This window comes from Convolutriloba macropyga, chromosome 2 (assembly GCF_964194025.1).
Source record: "Convolutriloba macropyga chromosome 2, txConMacr16.3, whole genome shotgun sequence".
Classification (NCBI taxonomy): Eukaryota; Metazoa; Xenacoelomorpha; order Acoela; family Convolutidae; genus Convolutriloba; species Convolutriloba macropyga.
Genome location: NC_134469.1, coordinates 43,642,931 through 43,664,504, shown reverse-complemented (window position 1 = coordinate 43,664,504; position 21,574 = coordinate 43,642,931). Strand labels below are relative to the sequence as shown.

At 34.7% G+C, this 21,574-nt stretch overlaps 1 protein-coding gene across 5 annotated transcripts in view; it reads left to right on the top strand.

Moving 5' to 3' along the window:
- LOC142358686 (uncharacterized) overlaps positions 1 to 21,574 on the top strand; it is a 110,498-nt gene that overhangs the window by 87,025 nt on the left and 1,899 nt on the right. For all 5 annotated transcript variants that reach the window (XM_075410198.1, XM_075410200.1, XM_075410202.1 and 2 more), the window contains exons 3-6: positions 36 to 281; positions 2,478 to 2,636; positions 5,232 to 5,622; positions 16,852 to 17,520. In XM_075410198.1, coding sequence (XP_075266313.1) covers positions 36 to 281; positions 2,478 to 2,636; positions 5,232 to 5,622; positions 16,852 to 17,520 — 1,465 coding nt within the window. The remainder of the gene's footprint in view (positions 1 to 35; positions 282 to 2,477; positions 2,637 to 5,231; positions 5,623 to 16,851; positions 17,521 to 21,574) is intronic.

Sequence of the window (21,574 nt, the reverse complement as noted above, 5' to 3'; positions counted from 1 at the left end):
TTGTAATATAAAATAAGGGTTCGTTTCTGTTGCAGGATTAACGAGTGGAGGTGGTGAGCCTGGGTTCGATTACTACGAGGGCGGTGGGGGTGAAGGTGATACCTCCTCAATGCTGCTGAGGGTGTATAAAGCGAGCCAGCTGGGTCTGTTCACATTTGTGACAAACTACTCCTACATCTGCATCTTCATCATCACCATCAACAGATACTATGCAGTGTGCAAGCCCATCTCATACAAAGTCATCTGTACATTCCGCAAATCATACACACTCCTCCTCATTGGTCAGTCTCATTTTCAGTGTCTCACTGTGCAACACCAAGACAAGTATAGCGTGTCCCATAAAGTTGAAATGAACGAACGTTTCAAAAGCCACAGGTTAGAGAGTTCAAAGTTCAAAGTTCAATTTTAAAACATGTAGAAAAAATGATGAATACAAGGTTAATGTAAAAAAAACGTTGATATATTCAAATGACCACATTTATGCTCAATTGCACGGTTTTGGCGTTTTTCGAACGTTCACTTATTTCAACTTTATGGGACAGACTATGCAAAACCGTGACAGAATCCATAACCAATTTATGTGAACTATTAAATCCTTCCCGGGTCGAGGTTTGGTCGAAAAATAATGTAAGATTAGCGGTGAATAGCGGTGAAAAAAAACTTTATTCACCGCAAAGCGCCCGCATCTTTTAGCGTTGAATGCGTTCATAGCGGTGAATTTTTGTAAGATTTGCAATTTTAGCGATGAAAATTTTTTTCACCACTTCGTGGTACCTCTGAAAAAATTTTTTCACCGCATTCTGCTCGGAGCGGTGAACACTTCTGCTCGTAACATTCTGTTGGTAGCATTCTGCTGGTGGCGGTGCTATTCACCGCTACCAGTTGAATGCGGTGAAAAAAAATGTTAAGCGCTGCCACGAAGCGGTGAAAGAATTTTCAGCGGTGAAAAATTTTTCAGAGCTCCCAACAAATGCGGTGAAAAACTCAACGCTGATTGTACGAAAAATCAGCCCAACATTTTTTACATTACCTGAACCAACACCCAAGCTGTTTCTTGTCAATGACAACAGTGCGTTTCATAAGTACGATAAGTACTTTTCAACACCATTCCGTCAGCAGCAAAAAAACGAAAAAAAGCAACAATGGTGAATTTAAAAACCTGTTCTTGTGATCAGATGGGCTTTAGAAAGATTATTTTCCATTTTGTTCCTGGACGTGAAACTAAGTGCTGTGATTAATAGTTATGATATTAATTTTGGAAAATTTCGTTAAACTTGACTGCCAATTTGATTCTCATAAAAATCAGTCTCTGCTGCCCTTATCTTTCGGACAAATAGATACCAGACATTGTCTAATGAATTTTGTTCTGTTAAAGTCAAGGATTTGAGTTGAAGAAAAGTTGACATAATTTGTTTGCTTCGAATCCTTGCACGCAAGTTAAAATACTGTTGAACAGCTGTTCATAATTTTTAGTACAAAGAGAACCGAAAGAAAACATGAACAATAATTTGAGATTCACAAAATATGTTCTCTCAGCTCAGGCTGGACAGAGATGTTTGATAACATTTCCCCTAAATTGGGTGACAGATCCAAGGGTTTTGTAAGAATCGCCTGGTCACATTTAATACTTCTAACAGACGCAAATCATTGAAATGAATCAATATGAAAATGACGAGTTTCTTCTTTCTTTTTAAAAGAATACGATATGAGAAAAATGAAAATCTTCTTATCAGGGCAATGTTCAATGCTCAAATATATCTTCGATTCGTGCTCTTACTTAATCAAATTTCCTGTTTTCAACTCTTAAAAATAACGTGAGTGATAAAAAAGGACATGAATAAAAGACCACATGACATATGGACGTAAAAATAACCAAATTGATTATAAGTTTTTTTCTGCGCACAAGAACATTTTAGTATTTGTTTTTTTTACCAAGTAAAGACATAGCATTACTAATAATTTATGAAAACAGATCAAAAGCTTTCAACGAGCTTCAGTTTACAATTTTCCGAAAAAATACAACTTCAGGGGACATGAGTTCATACCTCCTTGGGCGCAAGAACTCAGTTTTTTTTGCAAAAATTTTATTATTTCAAAAAGTGCGTTTGGTAAATAGGTAAGATAACTTTTTGACACAAATCCATGTTTTTTTTTAAAAAAAAATGAACACATGATTCGTATTATAAGATTTAAGAAGGCGCCATTACTTCTGAAAACGGATTTTTGTTAAGATAATGATTGTTTGGGTTTTGCTGAGACATATTTATCTGATGGTTTGAAACTTGTACCACGAAGGCTAATCACTGATTATCATTGTCCATCGAAACTTTTTTTCTCTTATATATGCTATAAAATTTCTGTTATCGATTATAAAATGCTTTGCCTTGATGGTATTATTTGGAATGTTCGATGGCTAAAAATATCATTTTTTTACAGAAAAGGGGAGATTATATATATTTTCACTCGCCATTTTTCAGCCCTGGTGGTGTCCCTGTTCACTGGAATAGTGGACACTTACTTCATCTACTTCTTCTGCTTCGTTCGACAGAGCCAGCAGAGTCTGGATAGGTACAACCTCGTCTGGTTCTTCATCAGACTTTCATTCACCACTCTTGACGTCACCACCATGGGCATCGGTGAGCAACTGACACTCATTTGTTCCTCAGCAAATTTCACGTTCATTTTCATCACAACAAAAATAAGAACGATAAACTAGTAATCCCAAAGAATGGCAAAATATTTCGTGGACAAGTTTTTGTGCTAGAAAACGGCCATCTAGTCTGAATTACATGCATAATTGATATCAAATTTTGCTCAATGCCCAAGCTCAGTGCCCATGCCGATAGCTTATGAAAAGGACATTCCAGACCAAAATGTCCTATGATCAGTCCATTCCAAACCACAAAGATCTATGACAGACATAGGATTGTTCAAATTTATTGGTGCGTTTATGGCCTCGCTCATATTCACGTCGCTTTCCTTTGGTGAGTTTTTGGATCTCATAAAAAATTCTACGATTTTGGCTCGTTGATTTCATAATTGTCATCTGATCTTGAATGGTGGAAAAAGTACAATACACCTTTTTTCTCAAATCCTTAAACAACATATGTGTTTGTGCGTGCTGTCGCTATGCACCATTGGAACACTTTTTTCAAATTTTATAAAGCAATCATTAAAAATCAGATACTAATGATCGCAAAAACGTTAAAAATGAAGGTCAAATTAATTCGCGTGAAAAAAAACCTTTAAAAACAGTTTTTGCTCCATTTTTAATTGATAACTTATGGTTTTAAAGGCTTCAACAATGGTTTTTTAACATTGATTGCGGAATTTTGAGTTCTGTCTGTTGTTGTTAAATTGTTGCCCTAAGACTTAGTCTCCAAAATTTTGAGGTGCAATTGACCTCCCATGCAGCAGAGAGAAGTTTCTGATTTGCAATAGTTGAAAATTTAGGCTTTCTAAGGATTTTGAAAAAAAAATGGTTTTAAAAAGTCTTAATTTTTTTTGAAATATTTCAAAATTTGGCGATTTTCTTCTAATTTCTCATAATTTGCTACATAGTCTTTAATGTAAGCAAAACATAGATCTTATTTCTTATTAGAAAATTTTCTCTTTTTTCAAGTTCGTGTTTAATAGTGGCGTTGTAAATCCGTTATTTTGAGTTTTCTTAAAACTTTTGTGCTTTGAATAATTGGAAAAATTTTTTTTAAAAACTTACAATTTTTGTAATTCATATGGTTTTTGTTTTCGTGCCATACTAAACCATTAATGAGAGTTTCTATTAGTTTCGATGCTGAGAGTAGTTAATCATATTAAATTTCTTTAAATAACAGCTCATGGCTTTAACAACGATCTGTCACTTTCTATTGTAGTCTTTTGATCTTTTTCTGTCTACATGTTACCTAGTCTCAATAAGAACCGGTCCTGCATTTTTGTAGGAGACATACAACTTTTTTGCTGATGCCAAATAACTGTTTATTGATGTTTTAATCGGTTCTCCAATGTGGCTATATTGAATTCATTTTTGTCGCTAACGAATGCTCTCAACGGATCCGATGAAGTTATGTAAGACTCTATCTAGTACTTGTAGTTGAGAGCTGATGGTTCCGTTTGCCTCTACTTACTCTTGCTCTCCTTGACTTGTTAGAAAGTCTGATTAAGGAAAGGTCCCACCAGCTTGGAGGTGAAGTACAAGTTAATTGTTTTAGTTTAGGTTTAAACTGACGTATTTTGACTTTGTTAATGATTTTTTCAAAAAAAAGAAATAAATTTTGAGTTAGAGGGGAATTAATGTTTTGCTGTTTTTGTTGCTTGTCGTGTCTTGTATTGCTACTAATAGCAGCTGTAATCGGCTCTCCAATGCGGTAGTAATTACTTCATTGGTATGCACTTAAAACAAATGTCTCATTAACCAATTGTTTTCGAAGTGCTTGTGTGTTTTTGAAGGTTTTCTTTCTGTTCCTCATTTGGTAGACAATTAAGTCATAATTATAAGCGGGATCGGACCATTTTGCGCAAACGCAAATTATTGAGCCTCCTTGTTGTCTTCAGCTCAATGTTTCAGCTAATCACAATGTTGCTTAACAAATTTTTAGCTTATACAAATACAAAATAAAAATTCTTTACTTTTACTCAGGTGTGTCTAACAAGTAACTGTTGATCCTACATATAAAAATGAAATTCAATAAATACATATTTATCAATTTCGTTCTCGAAGGTGGTCCTACTTTCAAGCAACTCTTTATAATTGAGAGTATTTTGGCTATAATTTTGCAAACTTATGAGACAAAATGCTTTGAAAAGAGCTTGTTTGGGTCTGGTACCTCAGACGGGGTTTTAGTGTTCTAGTCTGAAAGTCAAAATGTTCTGAAAATATTTGAATCAGAGAAGAGGAAACGAGAATGTTGCGCAAGCTGCAAAAGTCAAGTTTGTCGATCGAATGCTATTGTACGTAAAATTATGACCGATCCGAAATCCATGGCTTGGAGGGACAATTTGCAAAAGACAATTTATAATACCAGTATCTCTCAAAATATTTGGCTTACTTTCAAATTCCTTGCCTATCGGCTTGTTTGACCACCAGCTTAAAATTGCACATAATCGGAGAGGCACAGTATGTCTATTTGTAATAGTGTGTAAAAAAGATCTGATAAACGCAAAATATGCTCTCTGTCTGTTTGGCTGTTAAATCTTACGATCCGTAAATTAAAACTTACTGTTGTCAATTTCAGTGTACTACAAGATAGCAACATCCACAACCAATCTCAGACAGACTCTGGCCAGATGCTCAATCAGTCACGTGCAGTCTTCCTCAGCCAATCGCAACTCTGGCAGCAACAACGCCATGAACCACTCTCAGCATGAATTGACCACCATTGCGACTGTCACTCCGACTATTGGAATCCGCAGTTCCCTCAACCAAATTAGCGCTCAGTTGACGTCTCCTGTTACCAGCAGCGTCAGAAGCTCACGTAGTGGCAGCAACATCATTGGCGGTAGTCAAACAAATCTTGAGAAACAAGATGATATTTACACACCTGTCACCACCACCGCTGATTGTTACTCACCGATGACCGAGAAGGCTCCCCGCTACGCACCCACAATTACTGCAAACCCTCTAAGGTATCAAGAAAAATTTGGTGTCTGATTCTTAGACTAGGTCAGCCCATAAATTTTTGTAGCAATGTGTCGTCATTTTCAAAAAACAATTAAATCATAGACAAATGTTCAGGACCCAAGTTGAAGTTTCAGGCTGAATTGAAATTTGATCATACTTCCCTCGAAATAAATTATGATCAGACTATATCGGGTCAAAAAAAATTACATGCGCTATGCCTCAAACATCGCGTGATATAGAAATTACTTTTACGATAATTAAGAGTTTATATAATGGGCTTCAGAAACAAATGAAGACACTAAGTTGTCACAAAATGAAAAGATTTGTTCCGACCCACTTGTGGGGGGAGGAACTTCCAGGTTGAGGTGCCAGACAGAAAGTCAATATATCCAGACCAAAATGAACGCACAAGAGGGGTGTCGTGCGTTTGAAATTACACGGCTGGAAACATCAATGAACGCACGAAAGTCTAGACTTAGGTATCTTTGAACGCATGATAGTTTGAAAATAGGCAATTTTGAACGCAAGATAGTCTGATCATAGGCAACTTTGAACGCACGATAGTCTAGACATAGGCAGTTTTGAACGCACAAATGTTCAGGATCGCACAAATGTCTGATCATAGGCAACTTTGAACGCACGATAGTCTGATCAGGGGTAACTTTGAACGCAAGATAGTCTGATCAGAGGCAACTTTGAACATTCGAAAGTCTGATCAGAGGCAACTTTGAACATTCGAAAGTCTGATCATAGGCAACTTTGAACGCACGATAGTCTGATCATAGGCAATTTTGAACGCACGATAGTCTGATCATTGGTAACTTTGAACGCAAGATAGTCTGATCAGAGGCAACTTTGAACATTCGAAAGTCTGATCATAGGCAATTTTGAACGCACGATAGTCTGATCATTGGTAACTTTGAACGCAAGATAGTCTGATCAGAGGATGTTTCGAGAGCTACAATAGGTAAAAATAGGTGAAATATGGTCGGAAAATATCAACAGACGAACTAATGAACTAACGAACTAGTATGTTTGGGTGTGTTCCCCTCCTCCTTATATACTCAAACAGTTTTTTTATGTTCAGTGAAATCTGGTGGTCAATATATTCCTCGTAGAGTATTGAAACCGGTATCATTAGAAAACGCGTTCAGCGTAAAACATTGAATTAAAAAGACTTTCATTTTCTTTCTGTATAGGGAGTTATCGAGGTTTAAGTCTTTTTTTGAAAGCTAGACGGAGTTCCGTTGTTTTTTTCACCTTTCCCGTATTTCGTGACCATTTTTTTGTCAATTTTGCCACAATTTGTCACAATTGTTAACAACAATGTAATTGGTGCTACTGTTCGGGGTGGAGGAGGCTTTCCGGTTGGTTTTATCTTAGTCTTTTGGTTAAAATTGTGCTGAACTTTTTGAACTGCAGTCTTTTATAATCACAAAACGCATCTCCAAATGCTCTTTTTTCACACTTTGTTTAAATATACCAGAAAAAAAGACCAAACATCTGCGGTCAAAGTTTTAAAAAACTCCTCAAAAACACTAGCAGTACTTTTACTTCCTTTTGAGCCCTCTGGAAGTAAATTTTTTGCAGGTTTTTCGAAAAATTCACTCAATAATTAAACAAAAAACATCATTATTTTTTACTGAATTATTTCTTTTGCTACTTTCGGTCTATATTGCAAGTTAATGGAACTATAGGTTGTTTTTGTTTGATGTGCATCAAATCAAGGCTGGTTTTGAACACCTCCTGTATTCTTACAATCAATAATTATTAGGTTTTTATTGGGGCGCGGCGTTTTTCAAAATCTGTTAATTTTTCTATATTATTGCCAACGATGATTTCAAATGGAGGCCCAATTAATGACAGTCTCTATATACAACAAATTGAGTACAAAAGTTAAACATTTTTGTCTTTAGAGCTAATTTTGTATTTATTTTTCCTTTGACTATGTGTTTTCGTAAACTTTAATTGATTTCGTTTTTTGTCCCCATTTGTCATTCTTTTTGCAGCCTCATAAATTGTCTAATTAATCAGGCAATCAATTGGCTTTTTTAGAGCTAAAAACCTATATAACGCCTTCAGTTGTTATCTAATGCCTCTTGTGAAATTGAAAAAACTTGCTTTTTAAAAAGTTTCATTTAAGTTTTAAAGTTTTCCATTTTTATCTTAATTCGGTAATCATGTACCTTAGTCTCAAAACATTCAAGGCAAAATACTTTCCAGTTAAATTGAAAACAGTATTTGCCGTGGTTTTACATTTTACCAAGGTTTTCTTGACTTTCTTACTACAAAATTTCATAAAGTTTTGTAAAAACTTGCATATTTATCTAAGTGCAAAATTGTTAATTGTTTCTTCTTGGAATTATCACAATAAGAACAAATCAAATTGACCATGGAACAAAAAACAAAAATTATAAACACTTCAGTCAATAACTTATAATTTCAACTGCTGCGAAACCGTTATCTTGCAAAAACTATATTTTTTTTGTTATTTTGCCACTTTTCGCAATTCTTTTTGTTGCCATATGTCCTTTTTTTGTAAAACAAATAGGTTTTAATTGCATCTATGATTGTTAAATTGAATCTATTCACTGATTTTAATTTGTAGTTAACAGTTTTAATGAATTTCAATTGATTATTTTTTTATGAAAATCTTTTTGATTTTACCCATTTTTGATCTCATTGTCATGTTAACCTCACTCCTGACATGGCCCATTAAATTCCTGTTGCTCCAAGTAATGTTTGTGGTATTGATTCAGTTTTTTGGCTGATGTCTTTAGAGCTCAAAATTGTGTTTTCATAAGAAATTCGTGAGTTTTCGATACTGTACCAAGTTTGTGGTTCATTTTCATTTCTTTTCCACAGAGACCTTTTGCAAAGATGACATATTCAAAATCAGAAAAGATTAAAGCAGACAAACTAGACATTTTTTTCAACTTAAAATTTTTAATGTTTTCTAAAGTTTTATAGTTTTAATGACTTCAACACTGGTTTTAATAAATAATTTTGTGAAATTTTGAGTTCTGTCCGTATGATGTTTTTTTGTCTACTCAGATTCACTCTCGTCAATAATGAGCTCAAGTAGCTTCCTGATAAACTGCAAATTTTTCTGTTTATTTTTTTAAGTTGAAAACCTTTAGTTTATTTGACTTTTTGAAAATATTTGTCTTAAAAATTGATGGATTTTCGATCTTGTCATTTTTTGTTACTTCTGTCATTTGTGTGGTTTGTTCTCTTGAAAAGTCGCATCCTCTATCTCTTTACCCAATTGTTTCAGTGGTTTTTTTCGCTAATGGTTTCTTGGCTTTGTTACTACGCATTTTTATAAAGAATGTGTTATGAATGTGTAAAGAAATGGGCATTCGCCCATTTCTGAGTTTTCTCCTTGCCACATTATTTAACTATTGTAGTGGCCCAAATTGCGTTGAAAAAATGCGCAATAAAAATTTTTAAATTTTTTCAAGAATAGTTATGTTTTTAACGGTTGCAGCAACGCTTCCCTGTTAATTTATTTGATTTTTTTGTTATTTTGTTGTCTTCGGGCATATTGTGGATAATGACAGGTCTTAATTGCTTCCCATGAAGTTTAAATTAAGCATTTCATGGAGCAGAGTTGATACGTATTGGTTTCAATTGATTTTGAAAATGGTTGTTTTCAAAAATGTAATTGTATATGTGAACTTTACACATTTAGTTCTTATTTTTTTACCTGTTACCAATTCTCATTGTTAACAGGTCTCGTATCTTTTCTAATGAAATTCAGATTAATTCAGGTACATTGTTAATTTCAAATTTATCTGATTCCTTATTAAATTTTTTTTTAAATATAGACATCGAGTTTTCGTCGTAATTAAAGTTGGCTATTATTTGATTTAAGTGTTTGTCTTGCCTAGTATTCTCATTAATGGCAAATCTCATTGGTCCTCTAATCCAGCAATGTTTTTCTACTTAGTTTATTTAGTTGTTTGTTGAACGATATTTTTTCTATCCATTCCTCATTTGGTAGACAGTTAATTAAAAAGGTGGATGAGGGTGTCGGAACAATATGTGCGAACGAACTTTACCGAGCTTCATTGTTTGGTTTTCTTTTTGTTATATTGCAGATAATAGAAAACAAAATATAGCAAAAATAAGAACAGCATTACACCCCAAAAAATAAATCGGCATTAAAAATCAGCCAGAGAGTTTCTGGTCCTCAGCTATCACAATGTTCATTGCCTATTTTGCGCGGTATTTCAACTTTTTAATTGACTCAACAAATGTTAGGCAGCTCAATTGGCGCTGCTTTGCTTGTGCGTGGTATTTGCTTAGGGCATAGTTTGAATATCTTATTTGGCTCTTTTATTTATAGCGACAATTCCAACCTTCCTGCTTTAGCATTTCTATCTTCATCTTTTCATTAAAAATGCGCTCCGTAAAATGCTGAGAACTGTCTGTTGTTTTTGATATTATATTAAATAGATTAGCACTAAAATGTATTAGTGTTAAATTTCATTCTAAGTTTTGTAAAGATAGACAGTACTGGACCACGAGCATCTGTTTTCGCAGTTGCTTGTGTTATTTGTCTGCATGAATCATTTGACAGAAATCCTCCTGAACGAATATTTTTTATTTGACGACTACAAAAGAGTCTTTAATTCTGTAAAACTTCCAGCAGTTTTGCAAACAAGTATAAACAATGCCATCTCGGAGAAGAAAGTTGATTGAACCCTAACTTCGGAAAGTTGAACTTTATTAAATTTCGCTAAGAAATCACTCTAATTAAGATGTTATCAATCGAGAAAACGATAGATTCGCAATTCAAACTAATTGAAATCTTTAGCATAACATATTTCTCGCGCTCAGCCTTCCAAAAAACAAGTCAACGTCAATTGTGTTATGTTTAAAAACCATGTATTCTCAACGTTATGCTACGGTTGAAATATTTTGTATGCAACAGAGGTAGGACTAAAGTTTTTCGAAAAAATCTAAGTTGATGTGTTGAATAGGTATGTTGCAAATGGGAACTATGTGAATCAGAATACATACACAATTTAAGTAAGCAAGATCTGTTCGCAGTTGGTTTAAGCTGGTTATGTCGTGTCAAATTGATACTAGCTGAATAAATATTGCTGAATTTAAATGATTGGTGGAAGTTAGTTTTAGTTACAAGATCAAGTGGTAAAATTTTAGTTTAAATTCATTTGAAGAAAACTTTTCTTTTCGTGTAGCCAAATAGATTAATGCACATTTTTGCTATGGTTTTTCTTGTTTTTCAACACTGCTCAGTTTAGTTGAATATAAAAGATACCTAACAGAGTTTTAGAGGCAGACGCGCTAAACAAGTTCGAGCATTACTGATATTATTCTAGTTGAGATTATAAGGAGAGTTAAACTAAATCAATCTCAGCACATATGGGCTAACTAAGAATCTTAACACATTGTTGTATGTCTAAAATATACATACCCTTGTCGTGAAAAGGTCTTACAGGAAACCACATAATGGTTGTTATGATGATAGCTCCAAAAATCGCTTCAAGTTATTGTTCCGACCCCGCTTGTTGGGGAAGGAACTATATACTCAAATGGGTTTTTTTTGTTCAGGTAATTTTGGCCGATCGATATATGCATCGTAGAGAAATGTGAGTTGTATCATCAAAAAGCTCGTCCAGCATAGAATTCTAAATTAAAAAGATTTCGAATTCCGCTTTATTGAGGGGTTATCGAGGTTTAAAGTTTCATGTGAACACGGGATATTTGGTTCACTTTTGTACACTTTTAGCGTAATTTTTGTTCGAATTAACATTTCTTCCACTAAAAATTTTGTTCAAAATTACCTTTCACGCTACAAAATGCATCAATTTGGTGTTCCTAATAGACGAAAGGCAATGAAAAAGACTAGTTCCGGTCTCACAATGAAATTTACTATAAAAAAATTCGAATTCTATTTGGGAGCTGTTTTCTTAGAAAATTTTTAATATAATTTTTTAAGTCACTAAGAAAATAGTCCACTTCATGTCGAGGTTCTGTTAATGACAAATTTTACATACATTCCAATGATGGCCAATGAATAGAAAAATAGCTTTCAAGGAATCGCTCATATTTTATTTTGGCTTCAACACTGAGTGTTCGTAAATTTTAATGAAATTTTGACTTTATTTTTGGGATTTAACTGCATTTTTGAAATCCTATGCCATAGACACATTGTCTAAAAGTGCAATTGTGTCCTAATGAGCATTATGTGAACCTATCTAGTGCTCTGTTTGGACAGCTTAGGGCTATTAAGTCATAAAAAAAATTATTTTTTTTTACTGTTAGCCGATGTTAAAGATATTATTCCGAACTCTAAGTCAGTCTCAGTAATGACAAAATCCACGTTTTTAGTACTGCAACCAAAATAATCTGGCTAGTTTTATATTGAATTATTGGCTTTATGACTTCAATGCGACGAGTTTCCATATACAGTCTTTTTTATTTTCGTAAATTTATTTACCTTTGGAATCTTATCGCATTATCTTAACATTGATAGTTCCCATTGGCCTATGGAAGACGTTAAAAAAATCATGATGAAGTTTTCAGAGAAAAGCTTTTGGATTAAATGGCTTCGACACTCTCTTCTCGCACTTTCATAATGTTTTTTTTTTGGTTTTTGTCGGTATTTGTTATTGTTTCATAGTCATAAGACTTATTCTGATGTTTTCCTGCTGATTGGATTGGTCAACGACAGACATCATTTTCTTCCCTTCGAGACATGACGTAGCGTATTTATTGACTTCCGTTGCAAGCTATTGATTTTAATGTCCTTGATACTACAGGTTTTCTCAAAGATTTCGTGGTTTTAAAAATTTTGTTCATATTTGTTGATTTTTGAAGTCTTATAGTTAAAGAAAGAAAAATTAAATTTTTGTTGAAAAAGTACATACAGATAGAATTGTTTGTACGGAAAAATACAATTTTTTAAAGCTTCGACAATTTTGTCTCATTTTTTTAGGATTCGCTGTTTTTGCTGTTTTTTTAATGTTTATGTAGTCGTAGAGTACCGAGAGGCCTCAAAAGCTTCTTATTGAGGATTGGTTGAATGATACTAAACTATGCAATTAGATCATAGCGAATTTTCCAAAAATTTACGATGTTAATCATTTTCTTTTTTTAAATTTTTTTCGTATTCTGTTATTTGTATTGTTTTTTCTAAACATTTGTTTTTTGTCAACTTGTAACTAATTCTCATCATGAGAGGTCTCATCCAACTCCATGCAGTTCAAAAATTAAACTTTCTATTGATATTATGTCGCAACTGATGTTTTGTTTCTGGGAAAATATGCGTTTTCATAAATATTTTGTGAGTGGTCAATGTTTTTGTTTTTTTTCTCTTCTTTTACAACGTTCACATAATAACAGCGCCCAATGATTTTCAAATGAGGCCCAAGTGAACTTATTTACTTGTTCAGTATAATTTTTATCTCAATTAGTGTAGATAACAATTGAAATAAAAAAAACAACATTTAGATAGTAGCTAATGATTTTAAGGGCCTCAATGTTTTGTGTTTTCGCAGATAGTTTGTATCTTCTTGAGCTTTTCTGTATCTTTAGTCCGTAGGCTTAGTCTAACCAAATACGGGTCCTACCAATTTCTTAATGACTTCATAGTAAATTTATCGAGATTTTTTTTGTTAAAAGCCAATGATTTTAAAGACGTTTGAAATTATTTGGTTTAAAATATGTTGATAGATTTTTGAATTTGGTCTAATTACTTTTTCTTTTTACTTGTCACCTAATTTTGTTAAGGAAAAGTCCCATCTGCTATATACTTTAAGTAAAAGAAAAATTGAGCAGTTAAGGTTCTATCTGATTGCATTTTGACGGTTTGCTAGATGCCAATAAATTTGACAATTTTGCGTTCTGAACGCGTTTTGGGAACATATATGGCATTCAACATGGCGCTTCTGCAAAAAAAAATTAAGTAAAAATCAAAATGTCTACAAATCGGGTGCCACCCATTGGTTTATCCGTCCAATTTTGGTTTTATTTGTTTATTTGTCAAATACTTTCCCGCTCTTATCGAGAAACTGCCTTTTTAGTTGCATTATTTCCTTTTTTGTCTAAAATAGCTACATTCCCAGGTTTACATTAATCCTTGTCCATGCCTTATACAATTTACCTTGATATCTGTTTCTTATGTTCGCGGCCAGCCGAGAAAGCAAAAACACAACAGTGGCATCACTTCCATTTCATTAAAAAAAGTTCTCCTCCGACTTCTAATGAATCGTAATTATGACTTCGGTAATAAAATGCTTTCGGATTTTTGAAGTACATGTAAAACTGTTTTAATTATTGTATATCAAAACAATTGCAATTGACTCATTTTAAGTTTCACAACAACTGTATAGCCTCAAATGAGTCAATCAATTGCCAAAATAATTTATAATTTTTCTGCCGAGCCATTTAGAAAAGAATTCAACCTTTTACTGTTAATTAGGATCAAAATGTCTGAGACCAAATTGATCTCTGACCACCATTTGTTCAGTCCATTATGGAAGTTTCTTTGTGTGCTACGCAAATTCGTTACTACTTCAAATCATGAGATTCTCTGAGACAACAAAATTTGAAGGCAGATTGTGTGGTACAATTAGATTGGTGTGGTGTTTTTTGCAAAATATCAAAATACGTTCCGACTGTTGGTTTCACTATAACTATTGTGTGTGAAAACTTAAGAGAGAGAAAATAAAAGAGGTTTCGTCGTTCATTGGGTAAATTGAAGTTAAAAAGGAAGGATTTGGATGGCTCGAGATTTTTCTAGCTATTTGTCGGAAAAATGAATTTGAAATCAAAATCTTGAAAAAAACTTGAAGGATTCATGCAAGATTTCACATTCGAAAATTATTTAGGAGAGGAAATCAATTTGAATCAATTCTGCTGATCAAAATTCTTGTTACAGTGAAATCATTGTAGCTCCCAAAAATACTCAAACAATTTTTTCGAATTTTAAATATTTGCAGGATTCATGCAAGATTCTTGCAAGAGTTCGAATCCGAGCCAAACATTTTTTATTGATTTCAGTTTTGTGACTTGTTTAAAAAACAAAAATTTGCTTCAAATATGTTTGAAAACATTTGAACCCTGATTTATTTTTTGCCTCAATTGGTATCTTGCAAGATTCGTGCATGAATCCTACAAGTTTTGAATCATCTTGCAAGATTTTTGCAAATCCGCTCATCACCAGGGCCGGCTTAGACATAGTTTGCTTCACTTACTCAGCAGGCGTAACAAAATTGATGGGCCTGATCAGAAAAATTTTGTTAAATTTTCTGTATTACAATTAATTGAATTTAATTTTCAATTTTGCCCAAAAAATAATTCTGTAAGGTTTGTTGCATTGAGATAATTTCAAAATAAAAATTTTTGCAGAACATAATCGGAAATTGTCAAAACTTTTTCACGTGGAAAGAAAGCTAAAAAGAAATTGCTTGGTTTTGAGTTATTAGCAACATGATCTAAGGTTTATCAAATTTTGGACATTTTTCTTATTTCATTTGAGAGACCGTTATTTCATGCAAAATGGTAGATTGTTTGGTGGCTCATAGAAGAAACACCAAATTAATCTTGCGCAGCACTGAAAAAGAGTTTTTAGCACACTTAGTTTAGAAGTCCTGAGAAAATAAACTCTTCTATTATTCTAAAGGATACGCGGAATATGCTTGATTTTTATCAAAGAGCTTGATACCTTCAATCGTGTCACAACTGGGCTGCACTTCAGTTGTTGTAGGCAAAATGATCGTTGATCAGACAGTCCAATAGAAAATTTATCCTCTATAGGACTATCATTTGATCAAACTGTTTTTTTTTGCGGTACGAAGGCCAAAGTTTAGGTTTTCAGTTCGTAATGAAAAATGGTTACGTTGGTCGTAAAAAAAGTGGTTTTCGGCACTTGTATTCATAGTTAAACGCTAACCAGCTCCTTTATTTTGAGTTTTCAGTTAAGTTGAAACCTTTTTGCTCAATTTTGTTCAGTGATATGGGTAGTTGCAAAACTGCTGACTGATTTCTTAATCCAACAATTAGCATTGCAAGGAAATATCGCGAAGTCAAGACCAATTAGGCTTTCTAGACCAATGAGACAATTAACTTGTTTATTATCGCGGTTAGTAACCGCGGGGACCGGTGACGGCGTGGAAAAAAGTGACGATGAGTTTGGATCTTTAAGACCACATCGTATTGATTATATATACTCAGCATGGTCGTTGTTTTCCGAACACCTGAATATAGACCCGGAAAATAATTGAGTGCAAAGAACGGTGGTAAGCTCAAACACTGATATTTCTGTCGGTAGTTTTCGCATTTTAAGTTTGCGTAAGATGGTGGCAAATTATTGATTCTAATCTTTTGATCTCATCGCCGACTCTACTCTAGTCCTTCGATTTGAGGGGATTAGCCGCCATTCAAGCATTCTTACTGTCACCACAATTCGCATCAAGGATTTGGCCAATTTTGTTTCAATTTATTTACGCTTTGTCACTGATTTCAGCATCTGCCACGTAATGTATTTTCGTAGTATGTTCAATTACTTCAAAAATCAGCGCTTTCAGTGTGTTCAAAATTAGGCTCTTATGGCTCAAGTGCGCTCGAAAGTCATCACTGATCGGACCATTTTTATTACGAGATTTATGAAGCTTTTTTGTTTTTATGAATTAGTCTCTGAGCAGAGTTTGTGATGTACATGAAGGTACTCTAATCGGAATAAAGTTTTCTCAATCCTGCTTCCAATAACGCTTTCAGTAACATGAAATCTCATCTTATCAGACTCAATTGAGCTCAAAACTATCTCTGAGCAAACTATCTGGCCGGCACTCTTTTTTTCCAGCAATCGTAGTGCAATCGCTCGTTTTTGATCAGATTATATTGCGTTTTTACCCCTATGGTTTGGATTCAAGAGCAGATTGTCCATTTTCAGCTCGGGTGACTCTCTTCAATAAAGTTTAGAACGTCAGCACATCAGCTTGGGACATACTTGAGTTCATGTAAGCATTCAACGCTCTGTACAATGGGGCTTCATGACTCCTACACTACCAGCTACTACCCGGGGTGAGGTGGACAAAATGTTATTTGATAATTATTGTCTTGGGGTACCTTTCGAGATGTGAAAAACATGGTCTGGTCTACACTTTTGTCTGGATTGTCTGATCACGGCCAATTTTTGTCTGTATCAACTGGTTCATATTTCCACCACCTCAACCTTTTCTTAAAACCCTTTTCTTTAGAATTGAGAACACAACCCGAGCAGCTAATGTGATATGTGTAACCCATCCACCAATCCTGGGTCAGGTCAGGTTGGACACTCCACCTACCACGCCACCTGACTACCAGACAAACAAAGAAAATAATCAAACATTCACATTTTCATCAACTGTCGATGGACCAGCCTCCAAGCGTTACAGCACAGGCGTACCCTTGACAAACCTTGAAAATGCCAGTGGTGTCATTGATTGTGATGTTGATGACGATGACGATGATAAAACTGTAATCGCCCAAAATGATACGCTTCTCAGATCAACATCTGTTCAAACATCAACAAACGGTTCCTCAAACACCTCAGTTGTATGTGTTGTGGAACCCGCTTCGCCCGTGGACCACCCCCTCAAACACTCTATGTCTCAAGGCCACACTCAACTGCCTAACATGACCCACCCAAAGCCCGCCTCGTCCTCATTTTCCCTCCCCTCCCCTGGAACCCAGGGAAAAACTCTGTACAGATCTGGGGTTAGAGGTTCGGACTGCGGACCGGTTCCTGCAGTTACTCCTCAGGCGACCTCTAACGACAAACACCCTCGTAGATTCGTGTCTGCCAAGAACTCCTACATAGGATGTAATAGCACAACACCTGGCATCGAGAAGAAACCAAGTCAACAAAGCCGCATTTTTGCAATAAGGTAATTTATAGCTGCTCTATCTTTAGTGTGAACTATATTAACCAGACAAGCTAAGAAGCTTTTTTACATTTAAAGAGCCCAAAACGATCCGCTAATTTTGTTTATGCAGGGATTTTCTCCGTTCAATATTTCCTAGTAGTCATACAATTCCTCAAATATGTAACTAAAGCCAATCTTTACAAAACCTCCTCTCTCTCCCCCTCACACACAGAATTATTACGTCTTTTCATAAAGTGTAGGGTAAATTTTTGTCTAACTCTAACTTTTGTATAAAGTTTTCATCTTAGTGAGCGTCTATTTTTTTGCCGACAGAAAAATTTTGAACAATTTTTATGGTATCTTCATGGATGAAAAATTTGTTACCATAAAACTGTTCAAGTCCCCTTTCAGTGCACGGACGAAAAATAGAAATTCGAGTGAATAAAACTTAGCACATAGCAACAGTGTTTGGATACTGCAGGTCCCCTTCTGTACTGTATATTAGAAAAACCCAATTTTGAATGACTGTTGTATATGGTTAGTAAGCTTCACTGCATGGCGTTTTATGATTGGTAAGTTTTTTACGGTGGTAATACCGGGTTGTCATAATAACCTAAGAAACTATATATGATGTGTAATGTGCTTCATAAAATGCTGTATATCACTTCACACTTGTATCACATTGCTAAGAGCGGCTGCGAGTTGTATGAAAATCAAAATTCAGGCAGCTAGTGAATGCCAGGACGTTTAGTGATTAGATTATTTATGCCCCGTAGAGGACATGCACGCGATTGTTCATTAATTCCTTCTTCTGTGCCTCTGCTGTACACTGCTACAGAAAACTTCGGTTCCGATTTTCTGTTTGAATTAACGAAGAAAGGGCATAAATCTCTTTTCCTCAATTTTGTCGGTATGCTCTCTTTTCAAATTTCAGAAGTCGTTTGTATGTTCGGTTGTAAATGTAAAAGATTTAATGTGTGTTCATTTTCAAACCAGAAGAAATGACAAGGAACCCATTATGCTCATATCAAAAACCAGTGAATCATGTGAATGTTCAAAAGTCAAATGATCAACTTTTTTGTAACATTTTGGAACGAACATAAATTATTTGTTGTCAACAATCTTTTAAAAAGAATTTTCCAAGAATTACGTTTGAAATTTCTTCAAATAGAACGGTATCATAATTTTGATTTAAAGGTAAACATAATTTCAATCGTTTGTATGGATAACATTCTAATTTCGGATCTATTCTGCTTTGCCACCCCCCCCCCCCCCCATAAAATCTTTTATGATCCCAGGCGCACGTGCTATTTTCTTACATAGTAACGTGCTATATAACACCATATCATTCGTAACTGGGGGGTCATAAAAAACACTGGGGGGGGGGGGGGCGAAACAGAATAGATCCCTAATTTCTTACGTTTCAAACCGAACATACGGAATAGTTGCAAAGTTTGGCACATAAAGTACCGAGAGCCCCCTACTTTTAAAACTAATCACACAGTTTTTCAGCCAACAGTACCAAATTTTGTTTGATCTTCTGGACAAGGCAAACTTTGGATTTTTTCCTTTTTGCCCCCCCCCCCCCCCCAGCTTAGTGGGTGCATTTTATTTGCACTCCCCAGAAGCACGTGCCATATTTTTACATAATGATTTACCATGTATTGGCACGTGCTCTATAACTGGGGGATCCATAACGTACTTTGGGGAGGGCACAGACGGAAAAGATCCGCAACGTCGTATTACAGTTATTTTTGATTGACGTTATTAATTCAGTATAGAATGAGAAACACGTAGTTCAAACACGGGTATTCATTAAAAGGCCCACGATTCAACTGCGCTCAATAGAAAACAATTTTGAGCTGAATTCCTTATAAAAATCAGGCTAATACATCAGTGCAACATTACTGATACTTGTTCAACCTTGTATTTACTTTCACTAACCAATAAATGTGAGAACTTACAGAATCGTTCCGGAGGTTCTTTTTCGGTGAACACAACATCCTTTCGATATGAGCTTTTTAAATTTGACTCTTGCCTCCTATTGCAAAATTCGATCAGATCGTTTTCTTGCTTTTTACCACACGTTTAAGGAAGCATGTGTCAACAGAAGATTATGGTGATATGGCTTACATTAGAAGAATTCTCTAGACTCAGTTCTTCTTAAAACGCACCAGTCTGTACTGATTTTGTCTGCTGAAGATATAAACTAATACCAAAACTACAAATCAGGTTCCAGGCTACCAAATGTTATATTGACAATACAGAAGACATTTTTTGTACAGACTTCGATTTTCACAATGGTTAGTGCTCTGACGGTGATAACGAAAAATGGCGACGACAAACGTTTAATACTTTAACGAGACCAAATGGTTAACGACAAACGTCTGTTGTTTTAACGAGACCGAATGATTAACTTGTAAGAACTTGAAAGTCGAATGGTTAACTTGTAAAAACCTGCAAGTCGAACGGCTAAATTGCAAGTTTCGTGCAAGTTTGTTCCGGTTGAGCTCAACTCTCATTGGTTAGTTCAATATAACATTCTGTCATTTACCGTAGAAAGTGCGTGGGAGTCAGTTGCTCAGTTTGGATTACAAAATATAAAGCAACCTAAGTTGAGAAAACGTTGCTTCTCAATTTTATTAACTGAAGGGGTCTTTTTCCAATTCGATTAATAATTAGTAGATCTCAATAAGTTTCTTCCCGAATGCTTTTAAAAAAACGTTTCTATAGTTCTTTAATCTCTTTGAATTTGATTGAATTTTCATCTTCAAACGACAGAATTTCTCAAACAGTTTACCCTTCATTTTTTATACTTTTTGAAAAATTTTATGATGCCAATTCGCAAATTTCCAGAATTAAATGTCATTAATCTGAAACATCTGTTTACTACAAACTCTCGCAAAGTTTTTTAGCTTAAATATTCGAGAGAGCATAAAGAGTACCTTTCAAGAATTTATTTTCCATGATCTTATGTAGGAACATATTTTAAGCCAAATAGTTTACTTGTAAGAAGTCCTAAGCCGAATAGTTAACTTGCAAGAACTTGTAAGCCAAATGGTTAACTTGTGAGACTTGTAGGTCGAATGCTTAATTTGTAAGAGCTTGCAAGAAACTTGCAAATTCTTGCAAGCTAACCATTCAACTTCTACCCCGAGAGTCAAAAAAGTTGATAAGTAGGATTTCTAGCTTGTCAGATATGATCAAGCATAAATTCCATTGCGTGAGATCTGATTTGAAGAATTTTCATTTTGTATGATCTGATAAGAACAATTTTTCATACATAAGATCGGAGACCACGAATTGTTATCGTATAATTTCTGATCAGACGAAGTTTAGTTTTATCTAAAGAAGATCGTAAGATCTGATTGTTGTCTTCTCACAAGACGATGCATCCTCTTAGTGGTCTTTCGAGACAACTTTTTAAGAATTTCGTGAGGCCCTACATAATAAAAGATACGGCATCACAGGAGACGGCATCAATGCAAGATACGGCATCAAGGCAAGATCTTAGAAAATATTTATTATCGAGTACAATAGGATAAGACTTGTTTGGCCCGAAGATAGTTTTTCCCTGGCCTGATTGACTCTTCAGATCAGATAGAAAAAGATGTGCACGTACTTAAAGGTAATATTAGCAACTTTTCTTCTTCTCTAGTTAAAAGATTGTTGTGATCTGTATATTATTATCCGAGTCTAGGTTCAGGGTTACCTAGTGAAACAAACCAGTGAAAAGTATTTTTTTTTCTCGGTAAAATAGGATACCTTAGCTAATCTTAGGCTAGTTCTCATTATAAATTTTGTCAGAGTAAGATCTTGGTAAAATTCATAATTTCTTGAAATATAGGGAAATATCGGGGAAGTTTGTACATATCTTTTTCTAACCAAAAATTATCAGATTTTGTCAAGATGTTTCAAATTCGCTTCCCTGCGAATCTGCTGTATTTTTCTCTCCTCATACTCTCGTTTAGGCTCTATTCATCATGCATGCTTATAGCTGATCAGTTTATAACCCATCTGAATGTTACGCGGGTGACTGGAATATTGGCCGACAAAGGATTTAGCGACAAAGAAA